The sequence below is a fragment of the Helicoverpa zea genome, chromosome 17, assembly GCF_022581195.2.
Source record: "Helicoverpa zea isolate HzStark_Cry1AcR chromosome 17, ilHelZeax1.1, whole genome shotgun sequence".
NCBI lineage: Eukaryota > Metazoa > Arthropoda > Insecta > Lepidoptera > Noctuidae > Helicoverpa > Helicoverpa zea.
This window is the reverse complement of record NC_061468.1, coordinates 4,329,493-4,351,893: the sequence shown is the minus strand read 5'-3', so window position 1 is coordinate 4,351,893 and position 22,401 is coordinate 4,329,493. Positions and strand designations below refer to the sequence as shown.

Genomic DNA, 22,401 nt, shown 5'->3' with positions numbered 1-22,401 from the left:
GTCTTCAAAACATAAGTATGTCTTACGTTTCACCCGTGTAAAAATCTTAAAAGCAATAATACTATGGCACTTTTTAATGGTAAAAATGGAACACAAAATAACAGACTTCCTTGGACATTCCAACCTTTTTTTGCAGTTACGTGGGCATTCGAACCTTCTTGCAATCACGAAATCCATAGAGCCATAAACATTCTAAAAAAGGCAGTTAAAATTTCATGTGCCAGTAACAACACCATAAATCACAGAAGTGTGTTTTGCAATAAAACCTATTTTCCCTAATGAACTTCTTCACAAATGCACACACGTCTACATTTCCTTCGTAAATCAATATTATCCTCAGTAATAACTATATCACACTACACGCTGTATGCACAAGCACTTGCATTATATTTACAAATGTAGCACGTGACTCACTCGTGTCAACTCCTGTGATAATTGCCATCGCAATTTCTATTTTTGTGTTTTGTCTTATTTGTGTATAAAAGCTGAGTTCCGTATTTAAATGTGACTTTATTTTAGTAGGTTAGATGATTATGTTCATGATAAAACGCAATTACCGAAGTTTGAATGAATAATTTGATAGTGGGCTTCAAAAACTCATGTTTTAACAACTTCCCAAATAAGGGGAAATTCTACTCTTAATTCATAGATAAAAAGATAAAAAGTCATTTATTCAAAGTAAGCTAAAAATCAACAAGGTCTTTTTGAAGGCCAAATCAACAAAAGACAGCCCAAAACACCCGCCCCTCACCACTTCCTATGTGTTTACACTTCCCACTTCCATATTTAAAAGCTCACACAAAAAGTTCCTCACATAAGAAGAATCTAAATACACACATTCCTCTATCTATTCGAAAAACATATAAGATTTATAACTAACTCCGTGTTTCTATTTACAACACTGATCTTATGATGTAAGATGTCCCACTGTAATGTCGTTAGGCATAACCCCGTAACCTCTTGTTGTCATTCGACACGATAATCCATTGAAATCGGTATATTTATAGCGATTCCCAAATCGATTGCAAACGATTTCAACTGTTGGGTGGTTATTCGCAATTACATGAGGTACGCTTTATTTTTGCACGTCGCGTATTGTTATCGTCATAGAAAATAGGCTGAGAAAATGATAAATACTTTTGGCTTTTCGTGTCACTTTCTTTCGACATCTATATCTATTTGGGTGACAAACTTCATCACTCCACTTTCCTCTGATGACTAAAAATTATTTTTAATCAGACGAAAACATTTCTACGGGACCGTGTACTCACTAATCTGGGCATAATCCTTGTGTATAGGAACTATGACGAAACTGGTATAAAGAAATACAGTAGCAATGATTTTATTTTAATTTAACGACACTTTTGCATAAACCGATCGCCCGAAAGTACGGAAACTTTCTGCGTTTTGCTCCAATAATGCTGAATATGTATTAACCTTGAGTCATTCTTCTTTTCCTAGAGGAGCAAGCTCTTGAAGAAGAGAAGCCGGTGGAACCTGAACAGGTTGAGGAGAAACCTGCAGAGCCCGCGGAAGAGAAACCCGAGGGCGAGGGAGACGAGGCAGCTGAAGGAGAAGAAAGTAAGAATATTCGTAGTATTTATAACCTGGTCCTATAAACAAAATCATCATCTGCCTACCCTTTTCCCAACTATGTTGTCAGTTTCCTATCCGGATGCAACTGACTACCAGGGTTTTATTAAGTAGCAATTACCACCTTTAATCAAAATCGTTACTTTTTAAAATGCTTTTTGTGTTATAAGAAACTTTCAAAGAGCATCCCGGAGTCTGTAAGTTGGCGGTTCATAAAGTCTTCGAATGCTTCGCAGTCGTTCTTACAATTACGTGTCTATGACAAGATTAGTTTTATATCTCGTCTTGTTATACGTATAGGTAAAAGGATACCGGAAAGATTTTGTGAAAATTAACATTTTAGAATCGTTTGTCTTTCTTTAAAGAAATCCATAACTGAATGACGGACTGTTACGTGACATATAACTGAAAAATTATACAGTGAGTTCGAACTACTTTTACACGCATTTCCCAACTACCTTTCCCAACAAATCTATTTTAGGCAGCCACAGCGAAAGTTTGTCGCTGTCCAATGTAATCGAAATATTATGTCAAAGCACAAAGATTCCTGAACTCAACACGAAATTAATTTCAAAAGTTTAGCGGATGTCAAAGACCTTGCGTGTTTGAATTCTATTTCTGATTATTTTACTAATTAGTTGTCAAGTCAATTCTCCTCTGTTAATGATACATCTGTAATTTCTGGATCTACTGAACCAATTTTGAAGATTCTTTTATAAATAGAAAACTACATTATCTGTGTATCGTAAGAGTCTATATTTTATTTGGGCACGGGTAAAAACGCGGAAATCAGCTAGTCCATTTCATAATGGCAAAAATGACTCTCGTTCGTCAACACAATTTCTTTTCTTCTACCAAGATCACGATTTTCATCACAAATAATCCGCTAAACCGATTAAACAAACGACTTTATCATGCCATTTAATTGGAACGGATATTTTTTTATTCAGGCTTGTGCATTTATTCCCTCAGGCCACAGATGAAGCCTCGTAGAAAAAAAAATGTTATATTCCAATATTCTTCGGTTATTTTCTGGGCTTCGATCCCAAAAGGTAGAACAGGCTCTAGTACCTACTAAGAGTTTAGTTTTCGGTTTGTCTGTCTATTACCTAGAGTTAGACAGTTGAACTTTTCACGCATGATTTATTTCTGTTTCCACTAACAAAAATTGCTGAAAACGAGAACAAAATAAATATTTTAGGAGGCTACCATACAAAGTGCTGCTGTGGCGGTTTCATAATATGATGCTACGTAACCTTTCGTTTATGCAAGTGTCCAACTCATACTTCGTTCTTTGTATAGATTATGTCAGATATGATTTCATTCATATATCGTTTACACAAGGTTTAGTCCCCAGGCCGGCGAACAAATTTTTTTTTGATACATATACATTTAAGACTTTGTGAGTGCCTTCCTTACGATGAGTCCGACAAACTTTTCGAATGCGCAAATTTTGGTGCCGCTGCGTTTTTTAATGTTTGACTCCTGAAATTGTCGATATGACGTCACTATGGCTCTTCGTACATACACATTTCATTTTTTGAGATTCGTTTAATAAAGTTAACTAGAGAATGGTAGTCAACTTGTCTGATAAAGATCGTGCTGCGTTTGGAGTGTCCACCATCCTGAAAATGTCGGTATGACGTCACTACGACTCTTCGTACATACACGTTTCATTTTTTGAGGTTTGTTTAATAAAGTTAACTAGAAAATTGTGGTCAACTTGTCCGATAAAGATCATGCTGCTTTTGGAGTGTCCACCATCCGAAACATGTCGATATGACGTCACTGTGTCTCCCTATACATACATGTCGGACAAATACAACAATGATAGATAATACTATTCTTATTGCAAATATCGACTTGTCCGACAAATGTAGTGAGTCAAATAGTCAGTTCGACAAGAAAATGAGAAAGAAATATTACAATTGGAAGAAGTTTATTCTTTTTGTCAATTTCTGACTTAAATATTCACGTGCATTATTTAAGTATATTAAATTGGCATACTACTTACCAATTTTAATTACTATTTTAGAAAAAGTAGCCTGAATAAGACGTATTGTTGATAGTTTATATTATGTTAAGGAATAATATCCCACATCTATTAATGGACTATATATCAATCAAAAGGTCTTTTTAAGTGCAATATTTTGTCTCAACATACCACTTATCAATTCTTAGTATTTTAGAAGATATAGCCCAAATAAGGCGTATTATCGATAGGTTTTACTATGTTAGGGAATAATGTCCCATCTCTAGGTATGAACCATATGTCAATCGAAAGATCTTTTTAAGCGCTATATTCCGTCTTGACATACCACTTACCGATTCTTAGTATTTTGGAAGACATAACTGACCTAAGGCATATTATTGATACTTTACATTGTGTTAAGGAATAACATCTCACTTGAAGTTATGAGCCATATTTCAATCAAAAGATCTTTTTAAGTGCAAGGTCGTATTAGCATAACTCCGACAAATTGTTAGTACTTTAAAAGCTAGAGCTTTTCTAAGATTATATTATCGGTAGGTTCTGTCAAGCTAATCCATTACTTCTTTAGTAACAAATTATATATTATTTGAAAAACCTTTCCAAATGAAACATTTCGTGTTAACATACTACCGACAAATTGTTAGTAGTTTAGAAGCTAGAGCTTATTTAAAATTATAATTATTGATAGATGTTTTCAATTAAATAAATCCCATCTCTAGTAATGAGTTATACATCATTCAAACGACGTTTTTAAATGCAACATTTCATATTAAAAAAACTTCGGCGAATTGTTAGTATTTCAAAAGCTAGAGCTTATATAAGATTATTTTATCGATGTGTGTTTTCAAGTTAATAAATCCCTCCTGTAGTAATGATACATATATCATTCGAAACGACTTTCTAAATGCAACATTTACTATTAACATACTTCACACCAATTGTCAGTACTTTATACCAAATCTTAAAATATATCTATATTTTCCGGACGGTGGACACTCCATATGCAGCATGATCTTTGTCGGACAAGCTTACCACAATTTTCTAGTTAACTTTATTAAACAAATCTCAAAAAATGAAACAGGTATGTACGAAGAGTCGTAGTGACGTCATACCGACATTTTCAGGATGGTGGACACTCCAAACGCAGCACGATCTTTATCGGACAAGTTGACCACCATTTTCTAGTTAACTTTATTAAATGAATCTCAAAAAATGAAACAGGTATGTACGAAGAGTCGTAGTGACGTCATATCGACATTTTCAGGATGGTGGACACTCCAAACGCAGCACGATTTTTATCGGACAAGTTGACCACCATTCTCTAGTTAACTTTATTAAACGAATCTCAAAAGATGAAACGTGTATGTACGAAGAGCCATAGTGACGTCATATCGACAATTTCAGGAGTCAAGCATTAAAAAACGCAGCGGCACCAAAATTTGCGCATTCGAAAAGTTTGTCGGACTCATCATAAGGAAGGCACTCACAAAGTCTTAAATGTATATGTATCAAAAAAAAATTTGTTCGCCGGCCTGGGGACTAGTTGCAACACAAATATAAAATATTAAATGGATGACAAGCGGCAATCTGTCCACTTCCAGTGGTAATCGGATCGTGTGATCCTGGATGATATGTATCCAGTTGTGAGATCTCAATGACACTTTTATCACCTATTATATTCTCATTCAACGTCTAACCACTTCATATAAAAATAATATCGAAGTACCAGATTTAGTGCCAGGTTTAAACATCATCTTGAAGAACCTAGCAGTGGTAACTGTATGCGTCCAGTTCATACTATCGTTCAACTTTGTAGCTGACTGTTTGTTTTGACAGTATTTAATTAAATTATAGATACCTATATAGATACCATGTACTACCTACTAGGGGTAGCTCAAACAGACTGAGAACTTTCACGGATTCCAAAGTTGTTTCAAAATTTTAAAATCAGTGTTTTATAGCTGTCAACTCAAAAACCAGACTATCTTGATTACAGTTGCACCAACGTTTTTTTTTCATAAAATATTGTTATCTTTATCAATGTTTCCGTTTTTATATGCTCTCATATTCTAACTCTTCTCCTTCACTACACAGAGGAAGAAGCAGCAGCTCCACCCGGCGAGGACCTGTTCAACGAGGAGGTGTTCGAGATCAAGCCTCGAGTCAAGAAGCTGGCCAACCAGTTCAACTTCTGCGAACGAGCTGCCCTCACCTACAACTATCCTAGACGAGTCAGTTTTATCCATTATACCTACCTCTTGATTAGATAATACTACCTACCTACTAATTCCCTTGTTATGAATTTTCATAAGGTTAGGTATATTTAAGATTTAACCTCCTGAAAGGAGAAGTAAGCAAGCTACCGATCTGGCATGCTTTTTGCATAGTGACCGCCTACAGCCTTTTTATCCCAGCGTAACTTCTCGAGCAAGAAGGTCCTATTAAAGTCAAAGTCAAAGTCAAAATCATTTATTAAAATAGGCTAATACGATTAGCACTTTTTAACGTCAAAATTTTACAAGAAAGACAGCACCCCCAAAACGCCCCCCTTTCACCACTTCCTAGTGTTATGGCTGGAAAGAAGAAGCGGTGAAGAACAAACTTCCCAGCAACACAGCTGTCTATTACAATTTAATTATTATTAATTTATTTTACAGTTATACAATTCAATTTTATTTATTATTAATTTAAAACACCGAATAATACAAAATAAAATAAAGCACTTTTGTTCCACTTCAGAGCTGCCATCTGCGTTTATCTGTGAAATAATCATTAACATTATAATATGCCTTTTTAACAAGAATTTCTTTAATTTTATTTTTAAAAGAACTGTCCGTTAATTCCAACAGATGAACCGGAATTCTGTTATAAATGCGTACACAAAGCCCCACAAATGAACCGTGTAACTTATGTAAACGATAATTAGGTGCGGTTAACTTGTGTTTATTTCTAGTATTAAAATGATGTACGTCGCTGTTTTTACTATATGAATCTAGGTTTTGCCTTACGTATATTATATTGGCATAAATGTATTGAGACGCCACAGTCAGAATACCAATAACCTTAAACCTTTCCCTAAGGGAGACTCTAGCACCAAGTTTGTATATAGCACGGACAGCGCGCTTCTGTAGTACGAAAACATTCTCGATATCGGCAGCATTGCCCCACATAAGAATTCCGTAGGACATGATGCAGTGAAAATAGCTAAAGTACACTAAACGCGCCGTGGCTACATCGGTGAGAGCTCTTACTTTCCTGACAGCGTACGCAGCAGAGCTTAATTTACCCGTGATGCCAGTTATATGCTCACCCCATTGAATTTTGGAGTCTACTGTTATCCCTAGAAAAGTCGTAGCATGTACCGTTTCAAGTTCCTCATTGTTCAAAATTACACCGGGACCGAGATTTTTTACATTGGGCAAAGCAAATTTAATACATTTTGTTTTCTTCGTATTCAAAACTAAATTATTGGCTGTAAACCATTGCGTTACTAGTGAAAGACAAGAATTCACGTCATCAAAATCTACTCTATTCCTATCAACTTTAAAAATTAGAGACGTGTCATCAGCAAACAATACTACATCACACAATGATTTTAAATAATATGGCAAGTCATTAATGTATACAAGAAACAAAAATGGACCTAAAATCGACCCTTGCGGTACGCCCAAACGAACGGGTAGGGGTATTAGGTTAATATTGTCTCTGTACCTAAGTATTGCCATCAAGGTGATCTTAGCTATTCAGTCTTATACCGGCGCTAGGTATACCCCGATGGCACTTCATTAAAAAAATACATTCTTTCATCTTCCCAAGAATTTTCAACAAAGGAAAAGAAGCGGGATTTCTTTAACGTTTCTATCCATAATTTTATTACTGTCACAGGGTCATTCACCGCCCACGTATTCTAAAACTTGAAATAAATATACTTTGAATAACTCACCACTTTCATGAAATAGTCACAATATTACTCTATTAATAACGAAGTTAATTTTAAGACTGAATAAATAAAAGGTTTAAAACTGAAACTGCTAACTATGTATAAACTAATTCACACTTTCTGTTTGACTTCCACGGCACACAGCGAAAAGTAATTATACCTATATAATATAACACTTATATTCCTACGCCTAATCAATCAATATAATTCACCAAACTTATCATCACATTCATTTTCATTAAATAAACACATAACAGATTACATTATCTTTAATCAAACATATCTATCGTCATTCATATTGCGTATTTATTTATAAAACATCGCTACGTAGATAGCACACAACACATAAAACCAAAATAAATCCAACATTAACGCTTTTAATACTCACGTTATTTTACAATCTTCATAACAGCTACTAACTAGAACAAAACACACACTAAACAGTCCTTTGGTTTTGTTAAACTGTCTTCCCGAATATACTTCAATGTCGGGGCTTTAGAGACGCGCGGTCGCCTTGCATGCTTGTCCACAAATACTTTGGAATAGCTAGTAATATGTGTGTTGTGTGTAGTCGGTCGACACCCAGACGATCCCGCCGCCGCGAGCCAACTTCGGGGCCACGGCGCTCCAGTGCATCATTTTCGATTTCTACCAGGAAGACTACGCTAGGAAGATGAAGGAGAAAGAGGATGAGAAGCCTAAAAGGGTAATACAGAAATGAGTTTATATACTACATGATTAAAATCTTCTGGATATTAGGAACGATTCAGACTGGTGTATGAGAGTAAGGTGGCTGATAGCCGACGTAATATTAATTAGATATCGACTCATATCTTGAATTTCTATTAAAATTAACAATCAAAGATGTTGTACTTCGATTATTCATATCTAAAATAGAATGTAAAGGGAAACATACATGTTAACTTCGAACTTGTAAATCATTACATACCAACGGATCTCTAATACTCTTCATCTTCTAAAACCACATGGGCTACCAAAATTAATAAATCACGACCTACACTGTAACGTATTGAATCAAAATATTAACACATTAGACCCGCAACGCGAATAATTGATATCCCTCAAATAGTTTGATTAGACCACAGACTCTAGAAAATATAGATCGTTTGGTTTCATTTAAATCAGACAATAGAAACGGGTAATTTTCCACGGCTACCTCTTCAGTCTACTTGTAACGTATTAGTATCAATAATACATTTAAATAAATATTAGTTGAACGTCTACTAGTTAATGTATTTGCTCTCTTCGTTTATCTAATGTCGGCTGCAGTACAACATGCAACGTAATAAGTATGCTGCAAAGAAAATAAACGCCCACAGTCTTAAAGAAACTTTCTGGTGCAGACCGCTTTGGTCATCTGTAGTACCTATTACAAATTAAAAGTTCTATAAGTATAAATACAATAGTTATGTATGAGAGAAATAATAAAATCAATTAAGTATGAGGAAGGAAATTAATAAAAGTACATCCCAAGAGGAAAACTAGAACTAACAAACTAAAAAGATACACAAATAGATCACGCGAGTCTATAAATAAAACATTCACCATATAAGTATTAATGTATGCTGATAAATAACTCTTAAACCCTAAACTGCTTATCAGAAATTTGAACCGAAATTCCGAAAACCGAGAACCGGCAAAACATTTCACTTACCTCTTGAAGCCTTCTTCTAAAAGCTAGTTTTAATAAGAATTTTAAAATCGTCACAGGTAAGGAAGAAAAAAGCAAAACACGCGAAGACGGAGCAGCAAATTCATGACGAGAAACTGGCGCAGAGGATCAGGGAGGCCTGGGCTATCCTCGAGAGACTCGTCAACCAGAACATTTATGATGACATTGGTATGACAACCTGGATTTTCTTTAAAGCATTGATAGCAAAAAAGCAAAAATAAAGTTGATAGTAATTAGGTAAGAATTTTTGACTTCTACAAAAAGGGCCATAATGGTATAATTTGAGGCTAATGTAGAGGCAATAGAAATCGGTATATTAAAATAATCTACCGCTACTTGTTGCATACCGCACATTGAAAAGATCTTTCAGATCTCTAGTTGTCTTGAGGTTCTTTTCGAAAATTAAGAAGATGCCTAACTAAAAAATAAGAAAGGACTTCGTCGTACATCGATGCTGAATCGTAATGTCTAATATTTTCAAATATCTTCGTAATTAGCTCAAGATTATCGCTACTGGGACGATCCTTCGGACGAGTTTCGCGAAGGTATGGGCTCTCTGCTGCCTCTGTGGAAGTTCCAGTTCGATCCTATGAGGAGCCATGCCGTCTGCGATGTTCAATGGAACCCACATTACCAGGATTTATTCGCCGTTGCATACGGATCCTGTAAGTTTCATCATTGCAAATAGTTGTTCAAGTAGGTGCAGATAGTGAAATTCAATCCTCCATAAAAGTGTATACATCTGTTTTGTTTTTATAGCATAATTGAAAACTTTCAATTCAAATGCAAACTCACGCCTTTTGCCATGAGTACTCTTCTATAGTCACGTGAATTCTACAAAATAAGTCTCGTTTCTTTGATTCCTTGCATATTTCTCCTATTTCGTCCACACTCAAACAGAATACCTGACCATGAACGCCGGTTTAGCAAACTACGCACTAGATTTTGGCAGATTTTATTAGCCGTACTTACGAGTAGACTGACCTTGAAAAATGGTATTTGAATACCATTTCAATCGTCATACCAACAAAGGCCAAAATCGTGATTAATTTCTTCCTCCATCTTGTCGGCATATTCATTTCTATACCCATATAAATCATGAGGAGCCCATTTGTCTCATTCAGTGTCCCAAAACAGTTCGCACTCTGAATAGGAAGCAATTGGATGACCACGGTTAGTCAATATAGGTGCTGAATAGCCACTCGACACTCGAGCCCATTGAGAGTGTCGTTATGTAGCAACAACGAACCCGAGGGCTTCCGAAGATAGCCGATCTTTCACGATTCCGGGTCTTATGTTTCACCACATTTTATTGTAAACAATTTGTTGTATTTTTAGAGTCTCGTTTGTTTGTAATTTGCTCTCCTTAATAAAGTGGGGAAAACTCTTTAAGCTCACTTATGAAAATTATAAACAGTAGGTACATATTGTATGCAGTCGACTATCAACGCGCTAAAATTAGGCGATGCATAATGTAAACATTAGAACTTTTTTAAGAAAATTATGGTCTATGTTAGAACGTTACTGGCTTTCTTGTCTCCAAGTTTTAGGAAATCGTCATTAGTCTAAACGAGCAAATATGGGTGCTTTTTCTTTGCAAATTAGTAGATAGCTTTTTTCCGTCGGAAAAATATTGACGGCGTTCTACGGGGCTATATCCGCGCCCTAAATTAGAACATAAGTAAATTCACGTGAGTAAATAACGCATTTAAACTTTTCGGTTTTCTATTGCAAGTTTCGTTTTAAAAACCTGTTTTATTTTTCTCACAAATATCACTTTTAAGAAGTGAGAGAGACACTGTGAGGAGTGGAAATCTTCTCGCAAAGATCGAATGTACATATTTCTACTTAAAACCCAGTTCACTAGTAATAGTTAGCACAAATGTCCTCTCGTCGTTCCCCAGTGGACTTCACATGCCAGCATAAGGTGGGCTGCCTCTGCCTGTACAGCATCAAGAACCCAGCGTACCCGGAGTACGCGGTGATCACCGAGTCGCCCGTCATATGTCTCGATGTCTACACGGAAATACCGTACCTTGTTTGTGTTGGTAAGTACTAATACTGGTACCTATTGCGGAAGTAACTTTGTCTATTGCTCTTTCATAAATGAAGGATGGAACCTGAGAAAGGACATAGACTTCTTATTGACCGGGTGCGACAAGTAATTGCGTTGAACGCAGGTAGAAACGCCGTACAAAGTCAAATATTTTAAATTCTGGCGCTAGCGAATATGATGAAGTTATCCCATTTAGCCGAAGCCGAAAATAGATCTCAGTGGCGTGCACTTGGAGAGGCCTATGTCCAGCAGTGGACTGCGATAGGCTGATGATGATGATGATGATGATCCCATTTAGCTAGTTTGCTAAAATAGCTCAAGCTACTTAAACATTTTAAATAGGTGCCGAGTTGAATGAAGTGGATTACCTAAAATATCTATCCATGTAAAATTAGAGTCAACCAGTAAAAACTGGAAACATTTGGGCATGACGATATCGTTACAAATAAGAAGTTATGTATAAGCTTCGATTCGTAATTTACGATAACTTTGTGATACTGTTTCTGCGAATTGAAGCCACAAATAAACCGTTATATATTACTTCAGTAATGTGTTAAAAAACTGTTGTCAGTTATAAGCTTTAAATACATTCTGAATCGTATGGATAAAATAAAACACATTGGATGAACAAACTGAAATTGTTTTATAAACGATACGATCGTCTGATGCTTCCAGTGACTCACCAATTTCTCTAGTGCTTGTATGTATTAGCTATTTTTAATTGCTTTCTGCTCATGAAACTTTATGGCTTGAGATCTTTAAATAGAGAGCATAGAAAGAAAGAAACTTTTTTACACGCCAGTAAAAATGAAATATAATATAATAAAAATGAATTTCAGATATTCAAGCGCATAAGAACTGTCTTATGCGCTTGAATATCTGAAATTCATTTAGCAACTACAAAAGGATGAGTTGCACCTTCTAACTGTAACGATATCCAAACTATAACTAGCCTGAAACCGCCCCCATTAGTCTATTCGGCGATTGGGCAACTGAAAATGGTTCGGTTATCGTTATAGGTAAATGCAACTAACCATAAAAGTATGTACCTACTATTTTTCTCAGGACTGTACGACGGGAACGTTTGTGTGTATAATGCACAATTATCATTGGAGTCTTCTTACCAGTACAAATCGAATTCAGTGAGGGATAAACACTGCAATATCGTATGGGAGGTAAGAGCTTTGTGTTCAATCATATTGAATAATTTGTTTGATATGAAGTGGCTGTTTGATGTTTTAATTGAAGAATTAAATAATATTGGTAAAATTAATGTATATAATTTCATCCTTGAGTGATATAAAATGCCAGCTTTAACTCTTGATTAAACTTTAATATGAAAGGAACGAGTCAAAATCAGCTTTCCGTTTTTCTGAAGCAGACATTTAATGCAAATCATACTTTTCCCAACATTCACAGTAAGTGGCATTTAGGGGACTGTTACAAACACTTCTTGCTTATCTAGATAGGAAGTCCCCCAACTAGATATTAACTCCTATTTGAATCTATCCTTCCAAAGATTCGTTGGGGCCCGCGCCTAATAGACGGGGAGCCTTCATTCTTCTCCATCTCGGGCGACGGGCGCGTGGTGCAGTGGGCTGTGATGCCAGGGGAACTGCAGGCCACTACTATCATTACCCTGACTTCCAATGTGCCGCCCATTCCGGGGCCTGATGGCACCATGCTCTCTGTTAATAGTAAGCTTACTTCTTTAAGCTATATGCGTGATCCGCCTAATTGTATATGAAATGATTAAACTTGCATATCAAGTATATTGATTTCTGACACTTACGCGAATATTAGACATTTAAATAAAACTACTTTTACGGATTTTATCGCGTTATATTAATATTATTTAATCCCGACGTTTCGGATCCATTACAGCATCCATGGTCACGGGCAGACTAAGGTGTTGGTTGTCTTGATATATTAGTTACAAACAGCTACCCTACATTTTGTTGATTATTATTGACAATCCGATTCACGCAAAACGAGCTCACTGTATCCATAGGTCGAGCAGTTGTAGGCTTGGATTTTGATTTAATAGTTTCTATGATGGGATTCCAAGCAGGTGGTATGCACCAGCCATCTTCTCTATTGAAATTTGGATGTTTTTTAATTTCAATAGCCTCGCGAATCATCCTAGGTAGGAATTGGTTTTCTCTTGCAAGGACTTGTGGTTTATCAAATCTGATGTAATGCTGGGCCTTGTCTAGTGTGTGTTCACAAACTGCTGACTGTCTGGAACGGCGGTGTTTGACATCGGCGATGTGTTCTTTTACGCGGGTCCCTATGCTTCTTTTAGTTTGGCCTATGTAAGAGAGACCACAATCACATTCAAGCTTGTATACACCCGCATCTTGTAGAGGTATGTGACACTTGACAGGTGGTAAGAATTGACTGATCTTCTTCAGCGGCTTGAAGTAGGTTTTGATTGAAGCTCGCTTCAAGATGTAGCCAATCTTGTCTGTGATTCCTCTTATGTATGGAAGAACAGCAGGTAGACGCTCAACTGTGGCTGGTTTCAAAAACATCCAAATTTCAATAGAGAAGATGGCTGGTGCATACCACCTGCTTGGAATCCCATCATAGAAACTATTAAATCAAAATCCAAGCCTACAACTGCTCGACCTATGGATACAGTGAGCTCGTTTTGCGTGAATCGGATTGTCAATAATAATCAACAAAATGTAGGGTAGCTGTTTGTAACTAATATATCAAGACAACCAACACCTTAGTCTGCCCGTGACCATGGATGCTGTAAAGGATCCGAAACGTCGGGATTAAATAATATTAATATAACGCGATAAAATCCGTAAAAGTAGTTTTATTTAAATGCATATCAAGTAGTTTTGTTATAGCTACAATACATACAGTAAATCTTATTGTCGACGCTCTGATTGTTTCAGTCAGTGTTAAGTCAAAAATATTTACTTCTGAAATTGAAAATTAATGGTGGGTTAACCAGCACCATTTGACCATAAAAATAATCGAACCATTTGAAGTTGTCAAATCACCGATTCGACCAGTGTGCTGCAATTTTACGGCTTTTACGGTTAATTTGTCGTTATATGTTGTTAAATAGTGCAACTAACTCTTACAGTTATGTACAGGTAGCACTGAAGTATCTAGTATTTAAATTGGTTATATAATCCTTGGTTATATCCTAACTCAGCCATTCCTCCCAGGTTGTGGCAGCTGCATCTGCTTCCACCCGGAGAAGCCGGAGATCTTCCTGGTGGGCACGGAAGACGGCATGATCCACACGTGCTCGCTGAAGTACAACCGCAACTACGTGCGCTCCATCCAGGGGCATCACATGCCTGTTTATAGGATCCATTATAATAACTACAATAATAGCATTTACGCGTCCTGTTCAGGAGACTGGAGGGTGAAGATCTGGGAGGATGGACGCGAGTAAGTAAAATCTTTGGTAGCTAATAGTGCTTAACTTAAGGGCGGGTCGGAATATTGAGTGAGTCGCTTAGCACGAACCATTAATGCCAAATAAAAAGTTGCGAGATACTAAATGTTCGGCTAACTATACTCAAAATTGATATACTTATGTAAAAAGGTTTGAGGTTTAAGGTTAAAGGTTGAATTTGAAAACGTCGAGATTTGGACGATAATACCACTGAACACTGAATAGAATATTAAATTGGTTGCTATCCTGTCAATAATTGTTTTGCCAAAATCACTAAGACCCAAGCACTCGACAATGTACAAATATGCTAGATGGTTTAATGTTCATGTTCAATTTTCAAAGTTAACAGTTGTTTTAAGAAAAACTGACGTTTAAGTTGTTAGTGAATAAGGGCCAAAATTGTAATGATGCTGGATAGTTTATTAAATATTTTTTGTCTGTTTGCAAGTGAGCCTCTATTCATGTTTGAGTTGGGATCGCCTGTGGGTGACGTGAAGTGGGCGCCTTACTCTAGCACCGTGTTCGCTGCTTGCACTGCTGATGGAAAGGTACCTTTAGATCTTTGCTGTTAATCAAACGATTGAGTTTTATTTGCCTGTTTAGTCAGGCCCAATGTCGAGTTGTCGATCGTACCTTTATCATTTTTGTGAACGGTAATTACCGCTGATGTGTTATGAAGGTAATATTAGCACCAAAACACCTGAATAAATAAATGCTTAATTTGTCTGCACTATTATGAAGGTCTCCATTAGGCAATAGGTAGGTATGTCCACCATTCTGATTCATACTATCTAGGTACAGTAATCATCACGTTAAAAGTATATCTAAGTAAGTATTACAGTATTTTGAGAAGTCCTCTCACAATCTAAAAATAAAATGTTTCCATACAAACGGCCGCCATTAAACTGAAGATCACATCCAATATCCGCCCGCACTGATCGATTTATATCCCGCAAGGAGGTTAATATGCTCTCCAGTGTAATAGACGGTAATTTCAATTTTAGAACACTCCACAGGAAGGATATCAAACTGTCACTCGTCACTGTGAAGGTTGTTAAATGTTTATGGTCACTTGCCATAAAATATGTGTGTCTGGAAAACCCACTTAACAAAATCTTGGTTGATTTGTACAGCAACATAGGTATTTACATGTCCCATTTTGAGCAAGTTTTACGCAGGCCTATCAGTTGCCAGCCAATACTCAATAGGTACTCAATTCTTTAGCCTGTGGATATTCCTCATATTTCATTATTATAATCGCATATTTTACAATTTTGTATTGATTTATTGGCGTTACAAATCCGAGTTAGGTGCATATTAAATCCATTACTGCATGCATGCATTTGACGACCTCGATGGCGCAATGGTCACCATGCCGGACTGCCGAACCTAAGGTCCTGGGTTCGATTCCCGGTTCGGTCGACATGTGTGTGATGAGCATGCTTGTTGGCCGTGGTCTGGGTGTTACAATATGTATTTATCAATATGTATATATGTAGCTATATGTAGTTTATCAGTTGTGTTAGCATCCATAACACAAGTTAATTAATAACTTACCATGGGGCTAACCGATCGTGTGTGAAAATGTGTCCAGACATTATTATTATTATTATCCATTTAAAGTATGACTCAGACTTAAAAAAAATAAGACACCTTCATTCATTTCTCCAATATTCTAAGCAAAACGGAGCTTTTCACCGACTTCTAGAAAAGGAGATTTCAGTTTATTTTCAAGAGTAGTTTTTCAGTTTAGTTTATTTTCGCAGGTTTACGTGTTCGACTTGAATGTTGATAAATACCGGCCAATATGCGTGCAAGCTGTGGTCTCCAAAAAGACGAAAAAGCTCTCCAGAATAGACTTCAATGTGAAACTACCGGTCATCGTTTGCGGGGATACCAAGTAATTATCCTTACTTATACCTAGACATTCTCATAGGACAAAAATAAATAAATACCCAAATAAAACAGGAATAAGTTGAGGAGACTTTTCCTCCCTAAATTGTCCACATACAATAGGATAGATGGCGCTTCTGTACCGTGATCGCGTGCTACACAAACACAACGTGATGATTCACATCTACTAATAAACAATAATAATGATTGTAACTAATGAATCATCATGAGCCTAAAAGCGTTAATAATATGGCCAATATAATAATGTAATTAAGTACCATAACCAAAGATAAAAAAAAGAATAACAGTGAGTTAATCACGATCTGAACCAGCTTTTTACATTAAAGGACTTGTACTTGAGAGATAATAGAGTACGATAAATAATCTTAAAAACAACAATAAATTTTATTCTAATCAAATAGTGCCGTCCCTCTCTAACATGGGAGCTACATCATTTGATCACTAATTTCAACACTCTTCGTATAGCCTCCATAGCTCAGGGGTTAGAGCACTGGTCTTGTAAACCAGGGGTCGAGAGTTCAAATCTCTCTGGGGGCATTGAGTACAAATTCTTTTGATATCCTTGTTTTTATGATTTTCTATGGTTTTTAGTGTTTGCAATAGTTTTGTTTGTAACTTTTTAGGGGAACATGTCACGTTCTGAAGTTATCACCAAATTTAAGGGTAATGTGTAAGCCGCCGAAAAAAGCTCAAGGAATCGATCAACGGACATTACAGGTACTACGTTTGATTTTCATTGTAATATTATGATTAAATCTGTTTTCTATATTATACTGTGTTCATCCTCATCAAATAATGAGGATGTAAGAGTTTGTGACAGACACGTATTGAAGGATAGTTTAACAGTGGTTTTTAAATCTTTTTTTAGATACTAAAACTGGACAAACTCCTCAGCTTGGTTCGTGACCCACCTTTCCAAATCGGTGTCGTGGACGAGAAGTTTGAAGACGACTGAATCATATTATGTTGAACTATACCAACCGCCATACAACGTATACCAATTAGTTATATCGTTATTAAATAAAACACATTTATTCATAATTGTATAATTATTCTAATAAAGCTTTGAAAATAATAAGTACTTAACTTATTTAAATACAGTGAAAGGTGCCTAGAAAGCTAAAGGCACGTAATCAAAATGCATTTTTGATAAACTCTTAAAACAAAACAACACCATTTTGAATGGCTGCTTCCATTATAATTTTATTATGGTTTGTACACAATAGCAACCAACATCATAATTAAACGAATTTCCTTCATGTTTACGCGATATCAAATTGCAACTTTTCGCGGAATTCTGATGTATCTTTTTTCGGCGATCATGAACTATTGTGTAGAAACCATTTGTGCTATCAGAAGTTAGACTATCATGAGACTAGAACATTATGAGATCTCGACACTGGTCACCAAATTCTCATTTCTTACATTATAACAAGCAAATCGGACTAGGCTACGGATCACGAGAATATTAAAAGTTAGTATTCGTTCACTCTTTTAACAATACATAATTGTCAGTTTTATATTTTGTCTTATCTATATTAATAAAATTCCAATTGTAATTTACACTTACATATTATAAAATATTGTGATGCTTATTCCTTTTAATTTTTAATATTTTGTATTACATTTACCATTATTATCTTTTATTTGTTACATTTCGATCTAGTTCATTGATATCTCAAAATATATCTAATGTTTTAGAAGAGATTATATCTAAAAATCTTTCAATTCGAATTTAATAGTTGGCAATCTGTATTTACATAAACAATAATCATTTTGAAAGTAACAAGCAAAAAGCGTAACTTAAACTATATTCTTTGACTTACTAAAACTATTACAATCTAGTTTTTTGTAATTATTATTTTAATTTCATAACATCTATTGACTAGTTCATTTATTATTGCACTTACACGGATAACTCACTCAAAGTAGAAAGCAACAAACATACAATACAACAACGTTATTGCGAAACTGGTAACTTATTCAAATTAAAAGCATGAGTTAACGTAATAGGAAACAAACTGCTTTCCTATAAGAAATACTAGAGAATCAAGATAAAGCTTTCCAAATTAGACTCATTTCTTGCCATCGGAGTCATAAGGTCAAATTTGATGCCGAAGTTTAATATTTTTTTAAAAGATCATGAAATGAGAAGAACTTATACAGGGTGGCCCATCCATAGGCGTCCAAAAGAAAAAAATAGAAGCTCTATGCTATGGGGTATCCGAATCACCCCCATGTATGTTCAGCGATTTTTTGTACTATTTTTAAACAGGAGAAAAACCACTATTAAGGTCTGATTTTTATGAATGGTATTTATTGTCACAGGTTCTTAGCAGTTTTTAAAAATGCTTAGAAACCTCTGGCACCCCTTATAATTTTTTTTTTAAGCCCTTAACATTTTTGGCTACTGAACTCCAACAGTAATTTTGAACTTCAGATAAAATTTTATGTAAGTTCTAGAATGTTTAGCCAAACTGCTTTTTTTCAGGTGTTAGCTACTATCATGATGTTTAATTACACAAAAAAAAATCTGTAAACGTTAGGAAAAAAAAAGATAAAAACAATGTTGAATTGAAAATTACGGAAAATATTAAAAATAATTCTAGCTCCTAAAGTACAAAAAATCGCTGAACATACATGGGGGTGATTCGGATACCCCATAGCATGGAGCTTCTAAATTTTTCTTTTTTACGCCTATGGATGGGCCACCCTGTATATAAGGTATTTACACCTGTCTACAGCTTTTACAGACGTATTAGGCTACGCGACATCAACAGATAGACTATAGACGCTCGCATTTGGGCATAAATTAATATGTGGTCTGTTATGTTAAACATAATAAAAAATGTGCGCTGAAAGTAAGGACTATACAAAAATTCAAGGGTATAATAGTTTGGGTCCAAGTTTGTCGCAGCGCTCCACTGCGTTGGCGCCCAGTTTCAGATCTAAGAACGCTCTAGCGTCGTTAGGGGCTGGCGCCTGCCGGCCTGCAAATGTGATCTGCAACACATACATTTATAAATTATATCTAAACTAATATTAGAAAAAAAATTGTGTTTATTTGTAACTTAAAGGCTCCGAAACTACTGAACTGATGTGAAAAATTCTATCACTGTTGGGAAGCACCACTATCCCTGGGTGAGATCTATATTTTATCTGGGTACTGAAAGAAGTCCTCCCTGGATGCGGGTAAAACTGCGGGGAACAGCTAGTTAGTACCATAGTCTTTACGAATTTTACACACTTTTTTTCAGATGAAAGATGCGTGGTGTTCTTTAATGTCATAATTTTTAACACAAAGGCAAAACAACATTACCTGAGCGAGAGGATGCAAATGTCTCTCGGGAAACTCCCTCTGATGTGCCAGCACCCAATCAGCAGGCCACATGGTGCCATTTCTCGCAGTGAATGGCAGTATCAGCACATACACTCTATTGGTCGCAGAGTACGCGACGCGGTAGTAATGGCCTTTAGTCGCGCGCTCCCATACGAAGCCGTCGGCGTCGGCGCCTCCTCGCTGTAGCCATGATACTCGGGACACGTCGGACGCGCGGATGCCGATTTCTACGTATTCCGCCCATGGTAGGATGTCGCCTCTGGAAGATTGTAAGAAGTTTCATTTTTAAAATAAGGGATTGATGTCAGTCTGGACTATAGCAACTACTTGAGTTTTCTTGAAACTACCATGTAGTATTGTGAGACTTGCGAGAGCCCTATTTAATGGGACGCTAGATACTACAGAATTACATTAACTAGTGTGAGCAGATGTAAGAGCAATTTAGCCACATATGTAACCATTAATATGAAACAAACTCCTCTGCCATGTTTGTTGCATGAATTTTCATGCGATTTTCACCGTTAGAGTTATTCATGAGCAAGTTTAAGTACATATAGGAGCAGCTAGGCCGCAGCATCTGGGCGTACCCAGGTCAGGCCCAAGTTTTATTCATAACTAGATTCTGCCAGCGGTTTCACCCGCATCCCGTGGGAACTACTTATCGTACCGGGATAAAAAGTAGCCTATAGCCTTCCTCGATAAATGGGCTATCTAACACTGAAAGAAATTTTCAAATCGGACCAGTAGTTCCTGAGATTAGCGCGTTCAAACAAACAAACAAACTCTTCAGCTTTATAATATTAGTATAGATACACTAGGTACATAGATTACCTAACGACAGCCCCCAATAACGACGTGGTCTCCAGCCAGCACCTAGCACCGGCTTGCAACAGCGCTCGCAACACGTGACCCGCGACACGACGCATGTTGCGCCGACAACATGGTGGCGTGTTGCGTCCAGAGAGCATGTATGATGGCGTGCCTTGTACTGATGGGAAACAGCGCTGGAAATGTGAGAATTAAGGGTTAATTTTGTTACTCTTTTTGATAAAGAAAGTACACATAAATCATATATTATTATGTATCTATACTAAAAAATGGATCTCAGATCAGATATTTAACCGTATGAACTCTAATTTCCATCATCATCATGGTATACGCTTTGTCTTAAAACTATTATTAGCACTAGCTCAATTTTTAAATTGATTTTTACTGAATCTCTTGTGCACTGACAAAGTAACTGGCTTCAGCTTTTATGCTATGTGTAAGATTATTACAGTACCTTTAAAGTATTACACATATTGCATTTATGTCTGGTATTTACCTGTGTCTCCCTCTTACAGCCAAACCACTGGACTCTCCCATCTTCTCTGATGACAGCCTTCACGCCCAGTTGTTTATACAGAGCCACTCGGTAGTCTCTCATGTGACGAGTGGCTCTTTGCTTTGCTCCTGGAGTCTTCAATACTCCTCGGCCTGCACTTAACTTGCCATCTGATATTTGAACCTGGAATTAAATATTTATATAATCTATTAGTATTTCACACATTTTATATCTAATAAATAATCAAGTGTTTTGAATATTTTAATAAACAAACCTTGAAATTTTTGACTGCAGTTTGAAGATACAGAGATTCAGGAAAAGGCAATGCAAATGGCTGTGGAACTTTCTGCAGGACAGAAGTTTTGATGAGCAGCGCATGTTGTCCATGTACCGCATCACAGACCTTGCCAGAGGCATCCTTACTGTAGTGCAGTGTCCAGTCCGCGTAGTTCCACTGCACATGCTGGCATATCAGATGAGCATTGCCTACTCCTACGGCTACACCCTGCAAGGGGTTAGCCGCCGCTGCAGCCATCGCCAGCTGCAGCACACGCCGCGACACTCGCGTAGAATCAGGCACGAACAACACATATTCAGTAAATATCTGTGTCAGTGGATTCAAATCCTGTGGCAAAGCATTCAACTTCAGCTCCAATGACAATACTTTAACATTCTTCAAAGTCTCGTTTGTTACAGAAAACGGGAACGGTGGATATGGAGTATTCTCACACACTACAACAACAGGCATATTAGGAAACGCTGACACAAAAGACTGCACGCTATCGGCGATGTCATTTTCAAAATCCTCAAACTGGCGGAACACTACCGTCATTAATTTAGACAAATGTCTTGAAGAACGAGGATGCAGAGGACTTGGGGGCACAGTCACAGGGGCTATGGGATAGATCGGCGGAAAAAAATAGCAACATATCGTCACAATGACCACTATTGTGAACACTATGTAAAACCTGAATGTGAAACGACCGCGGAAAAGACGATAGAGCATTATTTTCATTTATAAACTTGCACATTTCAGTCATTAGATTTCATGAAATATTTATTTTGATCGAAAATCGAATTCTTTATTTGCGATTTGACTTGACCGACATTTCAACACAGATTAT

At 36.6% G+C, this 22,401-nt stretch overlaps 2 protein-coding genes and 1 non-coding gene across 3 annotated transcripts in view; 2 read left to right on the top strand and 1 right to left on the bottom strand.

Annotated features, from left to right (window-relative positions):
- The window catches only part of LOC124638485 (dynein intermediate chain 2, ciliary), a 26,012-nt gene extending 8,358 nt beyond the window's left edge, over window positions 1–17,654 (top strand). Inside the window, exons 7-19 of the mRNA XM_047175457.1 lie at window positions 1,462–1,581; window positions 5,681–5,817; window positions 8,098–8,232; window positions 9,258–9,387; window positions 9,717–9,884; window positions 11,124–11,267; window positions 12,341–12,450; window positions 12,795–12,972; window positions 14,464–14,692; window positions 15,148–15,247; window positions 16,466–16,599; window positions 17,237–17,330; window positions 17,482–17,654. Coding sequence (XP_047031413.1) covers window positions 1,462–1,581; window positions 5,681–5,817; window positions 8,098–8,232; window positions 9,258–9,387; window positions 9,717–9,884; window positions 11,124–11,267; window positions 12,341–12,450; window positions 12,795–12,972; window positions 14,464–14,692; window positions 15,148–15,247; window positions 16,466–16,599; window positions 17,237–17,330; window positions 17,482–17,568 — 1,766 coding nt within the window. The 3' untranslated portion in view covers window positions 17,569–17,654. The remainder of the gene's footprint in view (window positions 1–1,461; window positions 1,582–5,680; window positions 5,818–8,097; window positions 8,233–9,257; window positions 9,388–9,716; window positions 9,885–11,123; window positions 11,268–12,340; window positions 12,451–12,794; window positions 12,973–14,463; window positions 14,693–15,147; window positions 15,248–16,465; window positions 16,600–17,236; window positions 17,331–17,481) is intronic.
- On the top strand, window positions 17,078–17,150 carry Trnat-ugu. The gene has a single exon. It is a non-coding gene; the product is annotated as a tRNA-Thr (tRNA).
- LOC124638176 (ribitol 5-phosphate transferase FKRP) lies at window positions 17,644–22,401 on the bottom strand. Its single transcript, XM_047175068.1, has 5 exons — window positions 21,552–22,401; window positions 21,278–21,460; window positions 20,785–20,957; window positions 19,933–20,212; window positions 17,644–19,616 (listed from the first exon to the last, which is right to left on the bottom strand). Exons 1-5 carry the CDS (start codon window positions 22,290–22,292, stop codon window positions 19,494–19,496), a joined length of 1,500 nt encoding a protein of 499 aa, XP_047031024.1. The 5' UTR covers window positions 22,293–22,401; the 3' UTR covers window positions 17,644–19,493.

What these genes read in the sequence shown, in the direction of transcription:
- LOC124638176 (XM_047175068.1), bottom strand. Translation starts at nt 22,292, where the DNA reads ATGAAAATAATGCTCTATCGTCTTTTCCGCGGTCGTTTCACATTCAGG. An exon ending in CTGCAGTCAAAAATTTCAAG is followed by an intron (nt 21,461 to 21,551) that starts GTTTGTTTATTA and finishes ATTTAATTCCAG; the next exon opens with GTTCAAATATCAGATGGCAA. An exon ending in TTATTGGGGGCTGTCGTTAG is followed by an intron (nt 20,213 to 20,784) that starts GTAATCTATGTA and finishes ACAATCTTCCAG; the next exon opens with AGGCGACATCCTACCATGGG.